We start from the raw sequence: 16,411 nt of genomic DNA, 5'->3' as shown, positions 1-16,411 counted from the left end.
AATGGCACTTTTTGATCAATTCATTATGTATATACATCCTCGAAGTAAGAAATTGTCGCTATTTTTTCCTTTTGAAGAGTTCAATATCGAAAATAGACCAGAATATAAGCATTTTGGATTTTAAATTTTAATATTAAATTGAATATAAGCATTTAAATTTTGAGATAGCCATTTTGTTCACAGTAGTCGGAAAGTCCAATAATGATGCTTCTGGTGTTGACGCGACCCCCAAAAGCCCAAGGAGAGAAGGCTGTAATACGGTTGTCAAACAGTTCGTGGTAACGAACTGTAAGTAAGGAGCGACCCGGCTCAATCGTAACCGAAGCTCTAAAAAACGGAATTTTGATACCAATAAATACATCAAAAGAATCAGATTTTAATTCTGATTTCAAATATATAAGTTTCATCGTGTTCAATCATCGTGTTTACCTATCAAAAGTTACGCGCCTGAGAAAATTTGGCTGATTTTCGAAAAAAGGGGGAAAGGCCCCCTAAAAGCTATAGAAACTTAATGAAAATCACACCATCAGATTCAGCTTATCAGACAACCCTACTGTAGAGGTTTCAAGCTCATATGTACAAAAATGTGGAATTTTCCATTTTTTGTCAGAAGAAAGATGACGGATGCGTGTTTATTTTTTTTTTTTTTTTGTTTTTTTTGTTTTTCCCAGGGGTGATCGCATCGACCCAGTGGTCCTAGAATATCGTAGGAGGGCTCATTTGAAAGAAAATTAAAAATTCTAGTGCCCTTTTTGAGTGACCAAACAAAATGGAGGGCAACTAGGTCCCCTCCCACGCTTATTTTTTCCCAAAGTCATCCGATCAAAATTTTGAGAGAGCCATTTTGTTCAGCATGGTTAAAAATATGATAAATATATCTTTTGGGATCACTTAATCCCTCGAAGCCCCCAGGAGGAGGGCTGAAAGTTATGAACTTTACTTGATGGTAACATATAGTATTGGTTAATGGGACCCGGCTAAATGGTAACCTAAACTCTAGAAAACGGTATGTTGACACAAATAGATACATCAAAAGAATCGGATTTTAATGCTGATTTCAAATATATAAATTTCATCAAGTTTAATCCAAAGTTACGCGCCTGAAAAAATTTGGCTGATTTTCGAAGAAAGGGGAAAAGACCCCTAAAAACTATAGAACCTAAATGAAAATCACACCATCATATTCCGCGTATCAGAGAACCCTACTGTAGAGGTTTCAAGCTCTTATCAACAAAAATGTAGAATTTTGCATTTTTTGCCAGAAGAAAAATCACGGGTGCGTTTTTATTTGTTTTTTTTGCCCAGGGGTGATCGTATCGACCCAGTGGTCCTAGAATATCGTGGGAGGGCTCATTGGAATGGAAATTAAAAGTTCTAGTGCCCTTTTTAAGTGACCAAAAAAATGGAGGGCAAATAGGCCTCCTCCCACGCTCATTTTTTTTCCCAAAGTCACCTGATCAAAATTTTGAGATAGCCATTTTTTTCAGCATGTTCGAAAATATTATAAGTATGTCTTTTAGGATGACTTAATCCCCCGAAGTTCCCGGGAGGAGGGCTGAAAGTTAAGAACTTTACCCAATGTAAACATATAGTATTGGTTATTGGGAAGTATACAGTACAGACGTTTTCAGGGGATATTTTTCCTGGTAGGGGGGGGGGGGTCGGGGGTTATGTAGGAGAATCTTTCCATGAAGGAATTTTTCATGGGGGAAGGGACATTGCTATGAAGGAGACACCAGACTTCCCAGCATTATTTTAAAGAAGATCAGAAATTAAATGTAAAAAAACAAGTTTTTCAACTGCAACAGCAGCAACATCAAAACTTTAAACGAACAGAAAATATTACATATACCTCACTCTTTAAGCCAGAGATTTTTTAGTACTTTCATAAGAGCTATTTATCCTAATTAACGGCCTTTGTGATTAAGCGGTCATTTTTAAAGAATTGGAACAAAATTCGAACTTTAGCTTAAAGAGCAATGTATTGACTAGGGGGCGAACCCCCTAATATACGTATTAAAAATATATGAATGTAGAAGTTCGTTACGTAAGTTAATTCGTAAGTTATGTATATTTATTACTAATAAAAACGTTCGTAAATAAAATTAAACAATTTTCGCGAAAGCCATTTAACCAAATAAAAGTAAATTAATATGAAAATTTTGTTTTGATTATTCATGCACTGTGAGCCAAGATCAAAACCTGCATTTATTCAAAAACGTTCAAAAATGAAATAAAAAAAACAAACAAGTTTTTTTTAACTGAAAGTAAGGAACGACGTTAAAACTTAAAACGAACAGAAATTATTCCGCATATGAAAGGGGCTCCCCTCCTCAACGCCTTGCTCTTTACGCTAAAGTTTGACTTTCTCACAACTCTTATTCTTTTTAAACAGTAAAAAACTTTAGCGTAAAAAGTGAGGCGTTGAGGAGGGGACAGCCCCTTTCATATGCGGAATAATTTCTGTTCGTTTTAAGTTTTAATGTCGCTCCTTACTTTCAGTTAAAAAAACTTGTTTTTTTTTATTGAATATCGTTATAGGGCAAAGGCACATATCGGTTTTATTATTAGGAAAGGGAACATTTTTCACCGTGAGTGTATGAAAAGGCTGAGGGTATTAGGGTGAAACTTTCATGAAATATTGAGAGACTTTTGAACTAAATCAAAACACTATCTGTGTCCAAATTGTCTAAAGGCTGTATCTGCAATATCTCAGTAACGGCTAAAGGTATTGTGTAGAAACTTTTAGAGCATGTGTTTTGGGGATGTTGAACTAAATCAAAAGGCAAGTTGTGAATCTAAGTTGTAAAAGGGGCGTGTCTGCAATATCTCGGGAATAGCCAAGCGTATTTAGTTAAAATTTTCAGGGCATGTTAACTAAATTGAAAGACTATATGTAATCCCAGGTTGTCCTGAGGGTGTATATGCAATATTTTAGGAACAGCTCAACTGAGTTGAAATTTTTACGGCATTTTGAACTACATCGAAAGACTCTACATGTTTCCAGGTTGTCAAGAGGACGTGTCTGCAGTATCTCTAGAAAGCCTAAGGGTATTAAGCCGAAACTTTCAGGGAATTTTGAGGATGCTGTTTATCTAAATCAAAAGACACTATTTGCATCTTTATTGTCCAAAGGGCGTAGCTGCAATTCCTTAAGAATGTCTTTGGGTGTTAAGTTGAAACTATCAGGGCATGTTGAACTAAACCCAAAGACACTTTGTGTATCCAGATTATAAAAAGGATGTTTTTGTAACATCTCAGAATTGGCTAAGGATATTACATCGAAGCTTTAGGGTATGTTTTTGGGGATTTTGAACTAAACAAAAAGGTAACATGTGCATCCAGGTTGTCAAGAGGGTGTGCCTGCAATATCTTAGGAACAGCCAAGCGTACCAAGTTAAAACTTTCAGGGAATGTTAAAGTAAATCGAAAGACACTATGTGCTCCCAGGATCCTCAGGAACAGTTAAGGGTGGTAAGTTGAAACCTTAAAGGTATGGTGAGGTGGAAGGCGAGCCAAATCAAAAGAGTCCATGTATTTCCATATTGTCAAAAGGGCGTATCTGCAGTATCATAAGAACGGTTAAGGACGCTGAGTAAAACTTTAAGGGAACGTTGAAGGTGATGTTAAACTAAGTCAAAATACTATATATACATCTGGGTTGTCAAAAGAGTCAATATGAAACATTTCTGGAACGGTCAAGAGTTTAAAGTTGAAGTTTTGAGGATATATCGAGGGAAATCTCAACGGTAAAAAACATTGAATTAAAACTTTGAGGGAACTTTCAAGGTAATGTTGAACTAGATCAAAATAGTTTATGTGCATCCGAATTGTAAAAAGGTGTTATCTGCAACATCTCTGGAACGGTTAAGGGTAATAAGTTTAAACTTTCCGGCAATGTTGAGGGGGATGTTGATCCAAGACAGTAATCTAAAGACACTATGCACATCCAGATTGTCTTGCATTTAGGATGTCAAAGAGGCGTAGCTGCAGTGTATTGAAGTTGTCAAAAAGGCTTATCTGCAATATTTCAGGAACTTTTAAGGGTATTAAGGGAAAATACGTGGAATGTTAATGGTAATGTTGAACAAAATCAAAAGATACCATATATGTGGATCCAGGTTGTTAACCCGGGTTAGCTGAGGTTTTTAGGTCGAAACTTTCAAGGAATTTGAATAAGATGTTCAACTCAATCAAAAGACACTACGTGCATCCAGGTTTTTAAAAAGGCGTATCTGCAATATGTCAGAAACGGCCAAGGTTATTCCGTATTCAGTGTTTCCTCTTTTCAATAGATTAATAACCTCTAACTAAGGCAGTACTATTGAGCAAACATTTCAATGAATTTTGCAATCAACGACCTTTTCAAATAAGAAAAACTATTTACCAAGAATATATTTATGAGTTTAAATATCAATCTAAATTTTAAGACTGCTACTCGCTATCAGGAGCACATAAGCCTATCCGATTTTCCTTGGTTTTTGTTTCAATGTTCTTTTAAAACTCATCTAGTATCACAATCAATTTTGGACTTGGCCCTTTCGAAAACCTCATTTTTCAAATACAGTCGACTTTCACTAACACGAAATTTACGGGACCACGATTTTTCTTCGAGTTAAGTATAGTTTGACTTATGTCTAGTTCGCATTATAGAGGTCATTCTACATCAAATTCGACTTATAAAGGTAACGGGTTATAGAGGTAAGCCAAATGAGAATTCGAGTTACAAGGGTACAAAATAGCTAAATATAATCCCAATGGCCACTACAAAGTCAAGAATAAATTTATTACTGTATTATAGACTTGACATATCAAGACTTGACTTTCGAATGTTTATAATAAATTTAGTTTGCTAGGAAATTGACATCTGAGCATTAAAGAATCTGATCCAAAAAAACATATTAAACAAAACTAATATATATCAAAGTTTACACGTTGCAACCCTCATACCTGAGTTTCGACTAACAGAGGTCCGTTTGAAAAAGTTTGAGATATAGAGGTAAACTTTGACTTGTGGGGGTAAAGTGAAAGTTAAATGACGACTTATCTACTGAATTTCGAGTTAGGAGAGGTAATTTACGGTCAAATATGACCGCAAAATTATTTTGAGTTATGCATGGTTTTTCTTCGACTTAGACGGGGTCTTTTCAAGGGCATTGAAAATAATTTGAGATATCGGGGATTTGGAGTTATCGAGGTCCTTGTTATTGAGGGTCGACTGTAGTGTTTTAGCCATTTGAACGTGATTTACACCAAAATTTATGTGGAACTGGTAAGAGGGGAAACTTCTGCTAGTTTCAGAAAAAAAATCAGCTAGGTCATCTAGTGTTCGAACTTTAACAAGATCAATTTCGTAGTTCGTATTTCGTAATTCTGTACAGCTTGAAAATGTCTACATGAGAAGCAATTTTGGATTGAGATCTATTCCTGAAAATTGATCGCCTGATTCTACTACTTTCTAATAAAGTGAAAAGTCGTTGAACTGCAATTCTGCCTCAAAATGGTTTTGGAGCATATCCATATTCAAGGTTTCAAGACAGATTATGTATAAACCATAAAAAGCCAATGGAAATTATGGAAACAATAATAGTACCTTTTCTGAATTATGAGACAAAAAATGCTATTTTCCTCTTTTCAGTGTTAAAAAATTCGTTGTTATGTTTTTTCTTGTTCTTTGAATTTACAGATTGTCTCAAGCACAATTGCTGAGTACAACCAATTCCCACATCACCCTTCCCCCTCTGCCCATTCACAGCTATATAATAATAAGTAATTGCTCATCTTCTTTCAATTGCCTATTACAGTAGCAAAAACTAAAAAATTATTATATAGTAAGAATAGCAAATATAGAATTTGATAAAATTAGATATATAGAGATTTATTCCATGCAGAGGAAGGACCCCCCCCCCTAAGATTAGTAAAACATCTCTGTTTCAGATCTTCTTCCGTCTCCGAAAAAATTTTTATGCCCCCTCCCCCAATATCGGCTTTGTAAACCTATAAATTTTGTTAGACAATGGTAAATGAGAACTTCTAGGAAAAAACTACTTCTAAGTCGTCAAATTGTATTCATATCTATAAAAGAGTCTTAAATACTTGCAGTTGCTAAATGAAAATTACAATAAATAAGATGCCAGTTCTGTGGAACTGCCGCTCTCCCTCCTCTCCCTTCTGCTCTAGCAATGCTAAACAGCTGTCTATGTGTGTTCTTTTTTTTTCAGGAGAATAATAGTCAGTATAGTCATCTTTTGGCAAGTCAAGGAAGTATACCCGATTTAACGCTATACACAAGTCCATCTCTGCCTAACATATCTCTTGGGAGACCTGCAATACCATCAACATCAGCTTTAAGTGTAAGCTATTATTTCCTTTCTTTTTATAGATAGACGTAGGGAGCAATTAATTTTTTGATGATATGTTGCTTATTTGTGCCAAATTAATAATTAGAATTTGTCTATATAGTAGTAAAGATTTTTGTAGCGGCAAGATTTCCTTATCATAAGATGAGGAATGACCAATAGCCTCAACTAGTAATTCTCAACCAGGGCAGTGGTAACCACTGCTACCATTTTGGACCAATTAGACTTTTCCGTTGGATTTGGGCCACTCAGCTATGCACAACTTCAGCTTTTAAATATACTCATCTTCTTCTTTTGAACTTGTAAGTTGATTTTTAAACGAAAGTTATTTGTAAGTGGGTTTATTCAACTGGCAAAATTTGGGGCGATTGAATACCCGACGATATGCTGCTCAATTTTGCCATTAGGTAATTACTAGCTTTATGATGGTTTAAAATATTGTATTTAGACATACTATGGCTCATAATAATGTGACTGTCGATCGGCAAATGGTCTGGAAACTCTTCAGCTTCAGCATTTTGAAAGAGTTTTCGGTTCAAGCTCCCAAAACTTCCCAAGGCTAGACATGCCCAAGCTGCATATGAGACTCTCCTCTTCAACTGTAGCTAAACATCATGGATAGTACAAATTAAGAGAATATTTGACAAGGATAAATTTTTTAGTTTATGGGACGATGGAACAAGGATTTATCGGTTTCTACCTCCACCCTCCCCCTGTCTCTGCATTAGAACTAATTCTGTATTTATCTGAAGGATCAATGAGAATTGAACGTTTGTCATTAAAATGCACGCTTTGAGACATCTCTCTCCCTCCCTAACCACAAAACAATCAGAGAGCCCCATTGTAGAGGTTTAAAGCCTACCTTATAACCTACCTTTAACCTTATATGCAAATGTTTGGAAATGTAAAACAACAGGGAATTTACCGAAGACGGTAAAATTTTTTTTGACCTTAAAAACATTTCGGCTAGTTAGGGAGGGGGAGAGATACATCAAAGGGTGGATTTCAATGCAAAAAACATCCCAACTCTGAGCCTTCAGGTAAATACAGAATTAGTTTTAAGGGAGAGACGAGGGGGGAGGGCTGTAGGTAGAAATTGAAGTATAATCCCTAGGGCCGTATCCAGGACTTTTGCTTGGGAGTGGGGGGGGGGGAGGATTGGTACAAAAAAACTTTAAAAAACGCATCAAAAATGCAAGATTGATATGTAATCCCTCTTGATTTCTGGGAATATTTCTGGTCTACGCTGTTATTATGAAATTAAAAAGTAATATTTATCCTCAAAATGAGCTGAAATTATTCCATATAGAAGGGGGACTGCCATTTCGGCATCCCCGCCTCCGCCTCATGTTCGTAGAAACTTCGGAAGATGCTCATTCCGATACCGCGGTGGGGTATTTTCCGCGGGGAGAGGATTTTTTGGGGGATATTCTCCGCAGGTAGGTATTTTCCAGGGGTGTAAACGCCTAGCCCGGGAATTCCGACCTAAGGCGGACTATCAGAAGGCTTTGTACCTGTGCTATGCATACCATTGATCTGCATGCAAAAATGTTTAGACTAAGCTCGGCATACAGAGTTTCCAACCCTCTGGGTAGCTTACTGGAGGCACTTACAGCAGTACCAAAAAGAAGTTTTTTCTGCTTGTTGAAAATTCTAATATTTGCATATATTTTTCTGGTAGATCCTATGCAACGGAGGATAGACACGGTCAAAGGCACACCTTTGCACACAGTTAGGGGGGAAATACGGGTAATTTATTTCTTAGGATGGTTATAATGTGTTTTGTATTCATTTACCACCATCACCCCTTTCGCCTTCTAGGGATTGGACTTATGTTGATTGCTAACGCCACGACAAAGACTACACTGCCTTTCATAGAGATATCCCTTTCATGCAAAAACACAAACAATAAGTTATGTAAAATTGAGACTTTTTGTTAAAATGGTGAATATTGCAAAATATAATTGAATGTTTCGAGTGTATGACGAATAGTCATGCTCAGAACAAAGAAACAAAAAGAAGAAGAAAAGGAGCTTTAGCTTCATCACTTCAAACCTGTAATAGACCAATTTTTACATGGATCTGAAATACCCCTACTCTCTATCTCCCTCTCTGGGAAAACTCAGAGAGAATTTGCTAATAATTTTGCTTATTTAGGATTCTAGACACCCACCCCTCCTGTGGGAAAATCTTCTATCCAGCTCTTATAATTCTGAAGTGACATTGCGCCTAAGGGGAAGAATCAGTTCAATTTAAACCAACACTTAATCTAAGGTTAATCCAATAAGGCTTGTACAAAGTAAGCGAACGACAATGTCGTTGTCTTTTAATGTCGTTACGACATTAAAAGATTTTTGTTGGTTGTGACCCTTTTTATTTTTCAATTTTCTTTTACAGGGTATACTAATAATGTAGTGATAATTGCTACTCCTGATAACTATAATTTCAACATTCTTAGTACTAAGATTGATCTTCTTCGATGCAATCTATCCTTGCCAAAAAACAGTCGTTGTGAGGGCAGAGATTGTGGAAGGAAACTCCCAAATCTTCACGAAATCTTTATATTTAACGCGGAGTTCTAGAGACATTCATATAATTTGTAGCTTCATCAATTATTCAATTTTTTTTTATTTCACTCAATAATTGATTCATTGATTTCAATAATTGATTCATCAATTATTTTTTGTTTCATTTAATTGTAAATGTTACAAGGTATTTTAAACAGCTTGGCTGTTGTTTTTTCCCCCTTTTTTCTTCTTTTTAATCAACAATAGAATCATTCAATGAAATGTCTCCCATCGTTAGGACTTGAATTCCATATCTCTATACCATACACCAGGTTTTTTTTCAAAATTTTATTGGAAATAGAGATTAAGGGAAGAAAGCTCGAAATTTTTCAGTAAATACCCTTTTCCTTGACTTGAAGTTCCAGACGCATTTTGAATAATTATCAGTTTGCTTTTAAATAAGGAGAATTATTATTACTAGCAAATATATAGAAGATTAGAGTCACTTGTTTTGTATTAGTAAAGGAAACCTGCAAAAAAATGAATGCCATGGGTAGGGCTCAAACCCGCTCTCTCCTTGAAATTGGGCCGATACCCTGCCACAGGGGTGGATCTAGAGCAAAATCCTGGGGTGGGGGTCCACTGTGGCAAGGGCGCCAATAATCAAAATTTTAGGGAGGTGCCAATAATTGACCAAATTGAAAAATTTATTTTAAACAAGGGCAAAAAACAGAGAAAAAAGGAAATGAGGGTGCCAGAAAAAATCTTGAGGGGAAAGGAGTCCCCGCTGTTGGGATATTGTCGTAGTCAAGTTCTTGGACAATAAAATAGAGACCTATTAACATATATATTTTTAATGAAACTTTGTCGCTCTTTTGCCAACGAAGGGAACTTTACTTCAGAAGCCAAATGCCATAAATTATGTGCAGCAATATAGATTTTGGAGCTATGGTAAACTTTCATAACGTGTAAAGCTTAGTTTTAATTTAAAATTTGCTACAAAATCCTGTGTATAATCTGATTGCTTGTTTTAAATTTAATTTTCTTAGTTCCTCATTTTGATTTTTTTATTATTATTATTATTTTGCTTCCTGCTTGTAATTTGTTTCAACTGTGTTTGGATTTTTTTTCATCTCTGTTTTTCGTACTTAAATTTTAAGATATCCCCCTACTACACACATAATAAAAGAAACTCTTAAAAATTAATATTATGTGATGCGTATTTTCTCTATTAGTTAGTTGCGTAAAATATGAGGCTTCTGAACCTCAATAAAGAAGTTTCTAACAATGTCATTAAAAAAGAAACGAAAATACTGAGTTAGCTTTTGAGTATTTGCGTGGGATTTTATTTGTCTTCTCTGTGTGTACATATCATTTCCTTTAATGGTCTAGACATGAATATCAAAAGAAGTTGCCAGACGATGTATTTTTGTGGCTGCGGACAGTCTTATGTTTGTAATCTATAGGGTAGGGGCAAGGATACGTCACGTAATTAAAATTTATTTTCTAATTTATTTAATTTGTTTGGCTCACGGGGAAAAGGCTTCCTCATAACAAAAATGAAATAATTGGTTTGGAGGTGATTGGGCATTTATACCAGGATAAAGTGAGAGCACTATTATATATTTTTGGGCTATTTCCTATCAATTTTCTTAGATAGTGACTGGTAATGAAGATAACTTTTAGGGAAAAAATCGATACCTACGCAACCCTGCGCAATGGGGAAAATACTAAATTTCTTTTCAACAACCCCCCCCCCCCCCTGACCCGTTTTAATTATTTATTGTTGACACATGCTTTCACTGTTTCTTTATTTTCATTTGTTTGTCTTGCAGGTTTTTTCTCCTTCATATTCAATTTTGTGTTTCGATTAGATTCTGTTGCTATTTTTTTCTTGAAATACAAATTCAGCTTATCGTAGCTTGTAATATGTTATTCTGGAAATATTAGCCGAGGATGTTATCAGCTGTTCTCGTAATACTGTTTTGTCTGTTCAAAATGGCTCTCTAATGCCATGCTATTTTTCTTTTTAGGATTCCCGGTTATCTGAAGCAGAAATGAGGGCTGCGTTTGCTGCTCGCTTGGCAACAATGTCTTTACCTGGTCAAGTTTTACCTGGCAGCTTACCTTTTTACCCTCCCCTTTCAAGTAAGCTATTTTCCACATCAGTCCATAAAGCTCCTGTTCGTCGTTGTTTTTAGAGCTATTCTGCTTCTTCTTAACACATGCATCTATATTTTAGTGGTTTGTTGTATTTTATTTAGATTTATGATTTTTTTTTTCTTCAGTATTGCTGATTTCCTATTTTAATTAAATTTGTGCCACCTGTAGCATAGGAACAGAATTGGATCACCCACTGGAACATGCAGAAGGGGAACCGCTCTTTCCCCTCCCCTCGTAAAATTTCCATCGCTCATATAGCTTAGTATGTTCGTTGTAATTGACCTGGTTATAGGGTTTTGACCACCTTGTTCACCCCCACAGTAATAGCCTCCCCTCCACCCCAAGCAAATATAAATAATTACAAACGTACCTAAGCTGTTACTTTATTGCTTGTAATTCTGATATTTTCAATTTAAATAAGATACCCTATTTGCATTTTTGAAAGCTCAACGATTAAGTCAATAGCATAAACTCGCTGAATCAGCAGAACACCATGTCTTGAAGCATCAGTCCAAGATTCTGCAAGTGTTCTATGTTGTATGTTGGCTGGTGATCACACCTCAAGTAATTCAAACATTAATCAGAGAAATTCAGTCGTATTCGTGTAAAAGGACACAAAAATAGAAAATAGTTTATTAATATGGGTCAGTTTATCCTGATGACTATAAACGCTGAATAAGACGAAGAGTACTTTTTCAGCCTCTTCAACAAAAATATCTAGTGTCGTAGTACTTGGAAAATTGAGAAAATGGAAATTGGAAAATGGAGTTGAAAAGACTGCAGAAGATTTTTATGTTCTATGGGCCTTTAGTTGAACATGGACCAGCTCTCAAACATATTAAAATTCGATAGAAAATAGAGACACTTTATGCACTATTGCTCTCCTCTAAAACGATAAAACATGTGATCTGCAATTTAGTTTTGAGTCTACCTTGACTGGTAAGACTAAAGTCGGTTGTTTGGTATTCTGGGTAGGGTCTCTTTTGTTTTAAACTGGGGCACCAGAGCACTAATTCCGGTGCTCAGGAACATCGATCCATTGAGCTAGGAAATCAAAAGCCTACAATACATGTAGAAGAAAGCAGCTGAAGCGTCTACATTGATATAATATTAATACTTTTCCCCCAAGGACCTGCAAATTTTAAAATCATAAGAATAAAGCAATTAGTTTTTCAAGAAAGTATTGATATCTTTAAAAGTGTCTCAAAATTAGCAAGCTGCTGCACCGAATTTAGATCTAGAGGAGCACCGACCCGAACACCAATGCTTTTAGTAACTACATTTTCTGTATATATTCTATTATATATATATATATATATATATATATATATATATATATATATATATATATATATATATATATATATATATATATATATATATATATATATATATAAATTATAAAGATAAAGTCATCACATAGTTAATACATTTTTTTGTCAAATTTTTTCAATTTCAAGTCTTGCTATTTTGAAAACTAAATATATGACCTAAAAATATATATCTAATACTACCTAAAATATTACCTCATGCACCTAAAACAATATGTGTGGACAGAAAAACTGTAATGAGAGCACAGTTCGAAATATAAATCATTTGTCTTCCTCTTTTTTGTTTTTGTTTATTTGCCTTGCTTCTTTGCTTATTATTTTCAGACGGTCTTTTTCTATGTATTTAGTCTTTCGCCGTATGGAACTAGTTCTGCTAGGTTTTGACAGTAATAGGATTCTGATTTACATCTGAACGCCAATCCCCTTCCAACAAGAAACATGTGTTCATATAAGGACACCGTCGGGTGGTTCCTATTTCGGATCAGGGTTGAAAATTTCTGTTTTCGAACCATAAATTACGTGTACAAATACTATAAAAACCTCCCGCTGATGCAGTGGTTAAAATTTACATTTGGTACCTTGTTAAATATGCATCCATAATGCCCATTTAAAACTAATCCATAAATTATTTCGGCTGGGAAATTCTCTAGCAAGATGTCTTAAAATTTACGCATAATAAAATAATTGATTCTAAAAATAATCTATTCATAGCCCACTACAACTATAAAACTGTATGATATCAGTTTTATAGACATCATCTTTTTTTATGACATCAAAATATGAATAATGTCAAACTTATGAACAGTCCTTCGGTTTGTGTACCACCTAGGAAGAAACAATAAGTACTAGCAAAAACGAAAATACGAAGCTATATACTTGATAACTTCAACTCAAAATCAACGGACTCGGTTGAGGCCTTCGGCCTCGATAAATAAGTCTTATTGGACTTTTCTTTTTATTAGGTGGATCTATTTATGCACGGGAAAACAAAGTCCTTTACCGAGTCATAAAGTTCCAAAGGTATTAAAAAAAAAAAAAAAAAAAAAAAAAAAAATCAAGCTAACTCAAGTTCCAGGAGTTCTAAATTCATAAAGTATGAACTTTGTATGAGCAAATATAGTGTGGGGTAAATTTAAGTGTTAGAACACCTTTTTTATATTTGATTCTGTAATCTTGTGCCGTAAAATAGTTCATACTCCTCTGAAGATACGTGGCTTGTGTTGCATGAAGAAACGCGTTTAAAAAACAGAAGCTTTCGGGGGAGGGTCTGGTTATAGTAGGTCTTGCAAATTTTGCATATCACACAAACCTGGCAGATATGAATTGGAGGGCCACAGTACTCGAATAAAGGCTAGCAAAAGCTTTATGAAAATGTCGACCTCGATTCAGGACACTTGTAACATGACTAGCTCTCAGTTCACTCTTTACACCAGCAACTGCAGCAAACCGCCTTGCCGTTAAGATAAGATTTATTCATTATAAATTTATCCCTTGATCGGTAAAAGAGGGGGAAGACACACTACTCATTTAAACACTAACTGAAAGAAAATTGAATGGTTTGCCTGCGATTCCAGGCGACTTAACGGTCATGTGTTAATTCTAAAACTTGGTCAAAAGTGATCAAAATATCACTGAGCAAAAACTAATAAACTCCAAACAATTCTATACAAAAAAAAATAAATAAAAAAATAAAAAAATAGGAGAAGCTAATTTTTTTTTAAAGTGGCATCTTTGGGCTGGTTTTGGTATCATCTCTCATTCAATATAACTCATCGTTACGTGATTAAGACCTAATGGAATAAAGGGGATTGGAATATAAACATTACAAAGATGATGTTTCTTTGGAGGTAAAGAACTGCGAGAAATTGGATATACCAGCCAGATTTCGCATGACGACGTTGCTTAGTCATTTTCGCTCAACAAAATTTACCTATCTCTGTCAAGACATAGCATTAGCTTTAACTTATCGAGTTGAGTTTTAACCAGTTGCTTGTTGAATTTTAGTGTTGGATCCCGATTTTGGTTCTAACCCTTCTTTACCTGGCTATATACAAAAACAGATGGCAGCACTAGAGCAAGTTCGCAACTTTCCTCAAACTCAGGCTGCATTGCTTGCTTCCGGGATTTTCCCAGGAATTACTGATGCACAGGTAGGTAACTCTTGGTTAAAATGTACTAAGGACAGATGTAACATTTCTCAAGTTAAAAACGGTTTTAGTCAAGACTTGTTATATGTTCGTTTATAAAATGTTCCCCTTTTCATTTTCAAACTGAACAAAGGGGTTTATTTTATCTGAGATTTCAGCATAATTTTGGGAAATTTAGTAAGTATGTACCATGCGTGTTGCGTGCCAACATTATAAGATGTATTTTGGATTAATTTATTTAAGATTTCTTCCATCCAAGGTTTCTTAAACTATTTCGAACGGACGAACGGTGCTACCCACGAAAAGTACCTTGGATTTTATTAAACAGATGTCGCCTACAGAATTAGCATCTCTGTCAATTTTCTGGCAAAAAAAAATTTGCAATCTAGTGTTCCTGGGCGTTATCACTAATTTAAGATACACGTGAGTTTCATCAACGCATGATATATTCTGCAATATTTTAATGAATAATAACAAGAACTCAAATTTACCAGCAATCAAGTTTCCATGGGTATATCTGCAAAAAACGTGAAATAATAGCTAAAGATCTGCATTTACCCGCTGTTTGTTATGTGTCTCCACATTCAACCATTTAGGACAGTATATGAAAGACTAACAGACTCTGATTGGTCAAAGGTGAGGATGCCTCCGCATTGATTGTCGATTTTCTAAAAAAAAAATAAATGAAACTATCATCTTTGGTAATTTTCCGAAAAAAAATGTGTCGTCTAGTGTTTTTTTTTACGTAATTACTAACTTATCACATATGCAAGTTTCACCTGTTTATGTAGTCTTATAAAATATTCTGAATCATACACGCACGCAATGTTTTTTTGGAGGGGGGTCAATGATGAAAAGCAGGTGCGAGTTGATTAAGGAATTGCCAGAAATTTGGTGGAATATTTGGGGGGGGGGGGCAGACTCCTGTGCCCCTCTCCTTTTCTTACGTCCTTGTTTTGTATATATGCTAAGGAAAACTTAAATTTACCAGCAACTATATTTCCAGCACCTTATTCTGCAAGAAACGTGGGGAATATTGGCTGGCTGAAGCCCTACCCTCATTTGTGCTTTGCCACGTGTGTTCAAGTGTGCTTTGCTACTTGATAAATCAGGACTGCTTATAAAAGATAAAACCGATTCTGATTCGTTGATTGTGATCATGCCTCGACATTGATATTTGGCTAAGCACGAATGAGAATTGGGTCAATAAAGAAATACACTAAAAGTCCAAATAAGTAAAATAAATCTAGAAATGAGCAATAGATAAATTATTTGAGAGTTTTTTATTTGGAATAAATGATTTTGATTAATGTTATAATAATTTAGAAAAATAATAAGCATAGATGCGTAAATCATATAAAAAGTAAGGAGGTAATCAATAAATAATTAAATTTGAATGCATTTGTTCCGAAAGATATTGTCAAAATTATGCAGGGATTGTAAAAAAATTATAAAGCTGTATTTATTGATTAAACATATGGATTATAGTAATATAATAATTAAGTAGATTTAAAAAAAATAGTAAACATAAATATGAAAATCATAAAAAATATATAGAGGTAATCAATAAATAATAAAATTTAAACTTATTTGTTTCGAAAGGGATTATCAAAGATATGTAGGAATTTACCTGAGGACTTGACCGGTCCTAAAATCTCTGATCTTGGGAACAAAATTTAATGAAAATAAACACCTCACATGCTTTGAGGGTCTTGGCTTCCCAGGCAGTGATTTTATCTCGGTTATTTATGATTCAATATAGGTCTTGGCATCATTGTGGTATGTCCTTCTGAAGACTGATCCGAATAGGTGGCAGTATGCAACCAAAAAATACATACTATGTGCGTATGGCTACATTCCCACGCCGTACAAGCAAAAGTCGGCGTACGTCATCGCACCAAATT

The 16,411-nt window shown here is 35.0% G+C and overlaps 1 protein-coding gene across 1 annotated transcript in view; it reads left to right on the top strand.

Moving 5' to 3' along the window:
* The window catches only part of LOC148956667 (histone deacetylase 4-like), a 221,896-nt gene that overhangs the window by 117,912 nt on the left and 87,573 nt on the right, over window positions 1-16,411 (top strand). Inside the window, 3 exon segments of the mRNA XM_089086609.1 lie at window positions 6,222-6,353; window positions 10,900-11,014; window positions 14,365-14,510. Coding sequence (XP_088942735.1) covers window positions 6,222-6,353; window positions 10,900-11,014; window positions 14,365-14,510 — 393 coding nt within the window.

This window comes from Artemia sp. Qi Xiang Cuo, chromosome 1, assembly GCF_049724085.1.
Source record: "Artemia sp. Qi Xiang Cuo chromosome 1, ASM4972408v1, whole genome shotgun sequence".
Classification (NCBI taxonomy): domain Eukaryota; kingdom Metazoa; phylum Arthropoda; class Branchiopoda; order Anostraca; family Artemiidae; genus Artemia; species Artemia sp. Qi Xiang Cuo.
The sequence above is the reverse complement of the archived record's forward strand: the minus strand, read 5'-3'. Positions and strand labels throughout refer to the sequence as shown.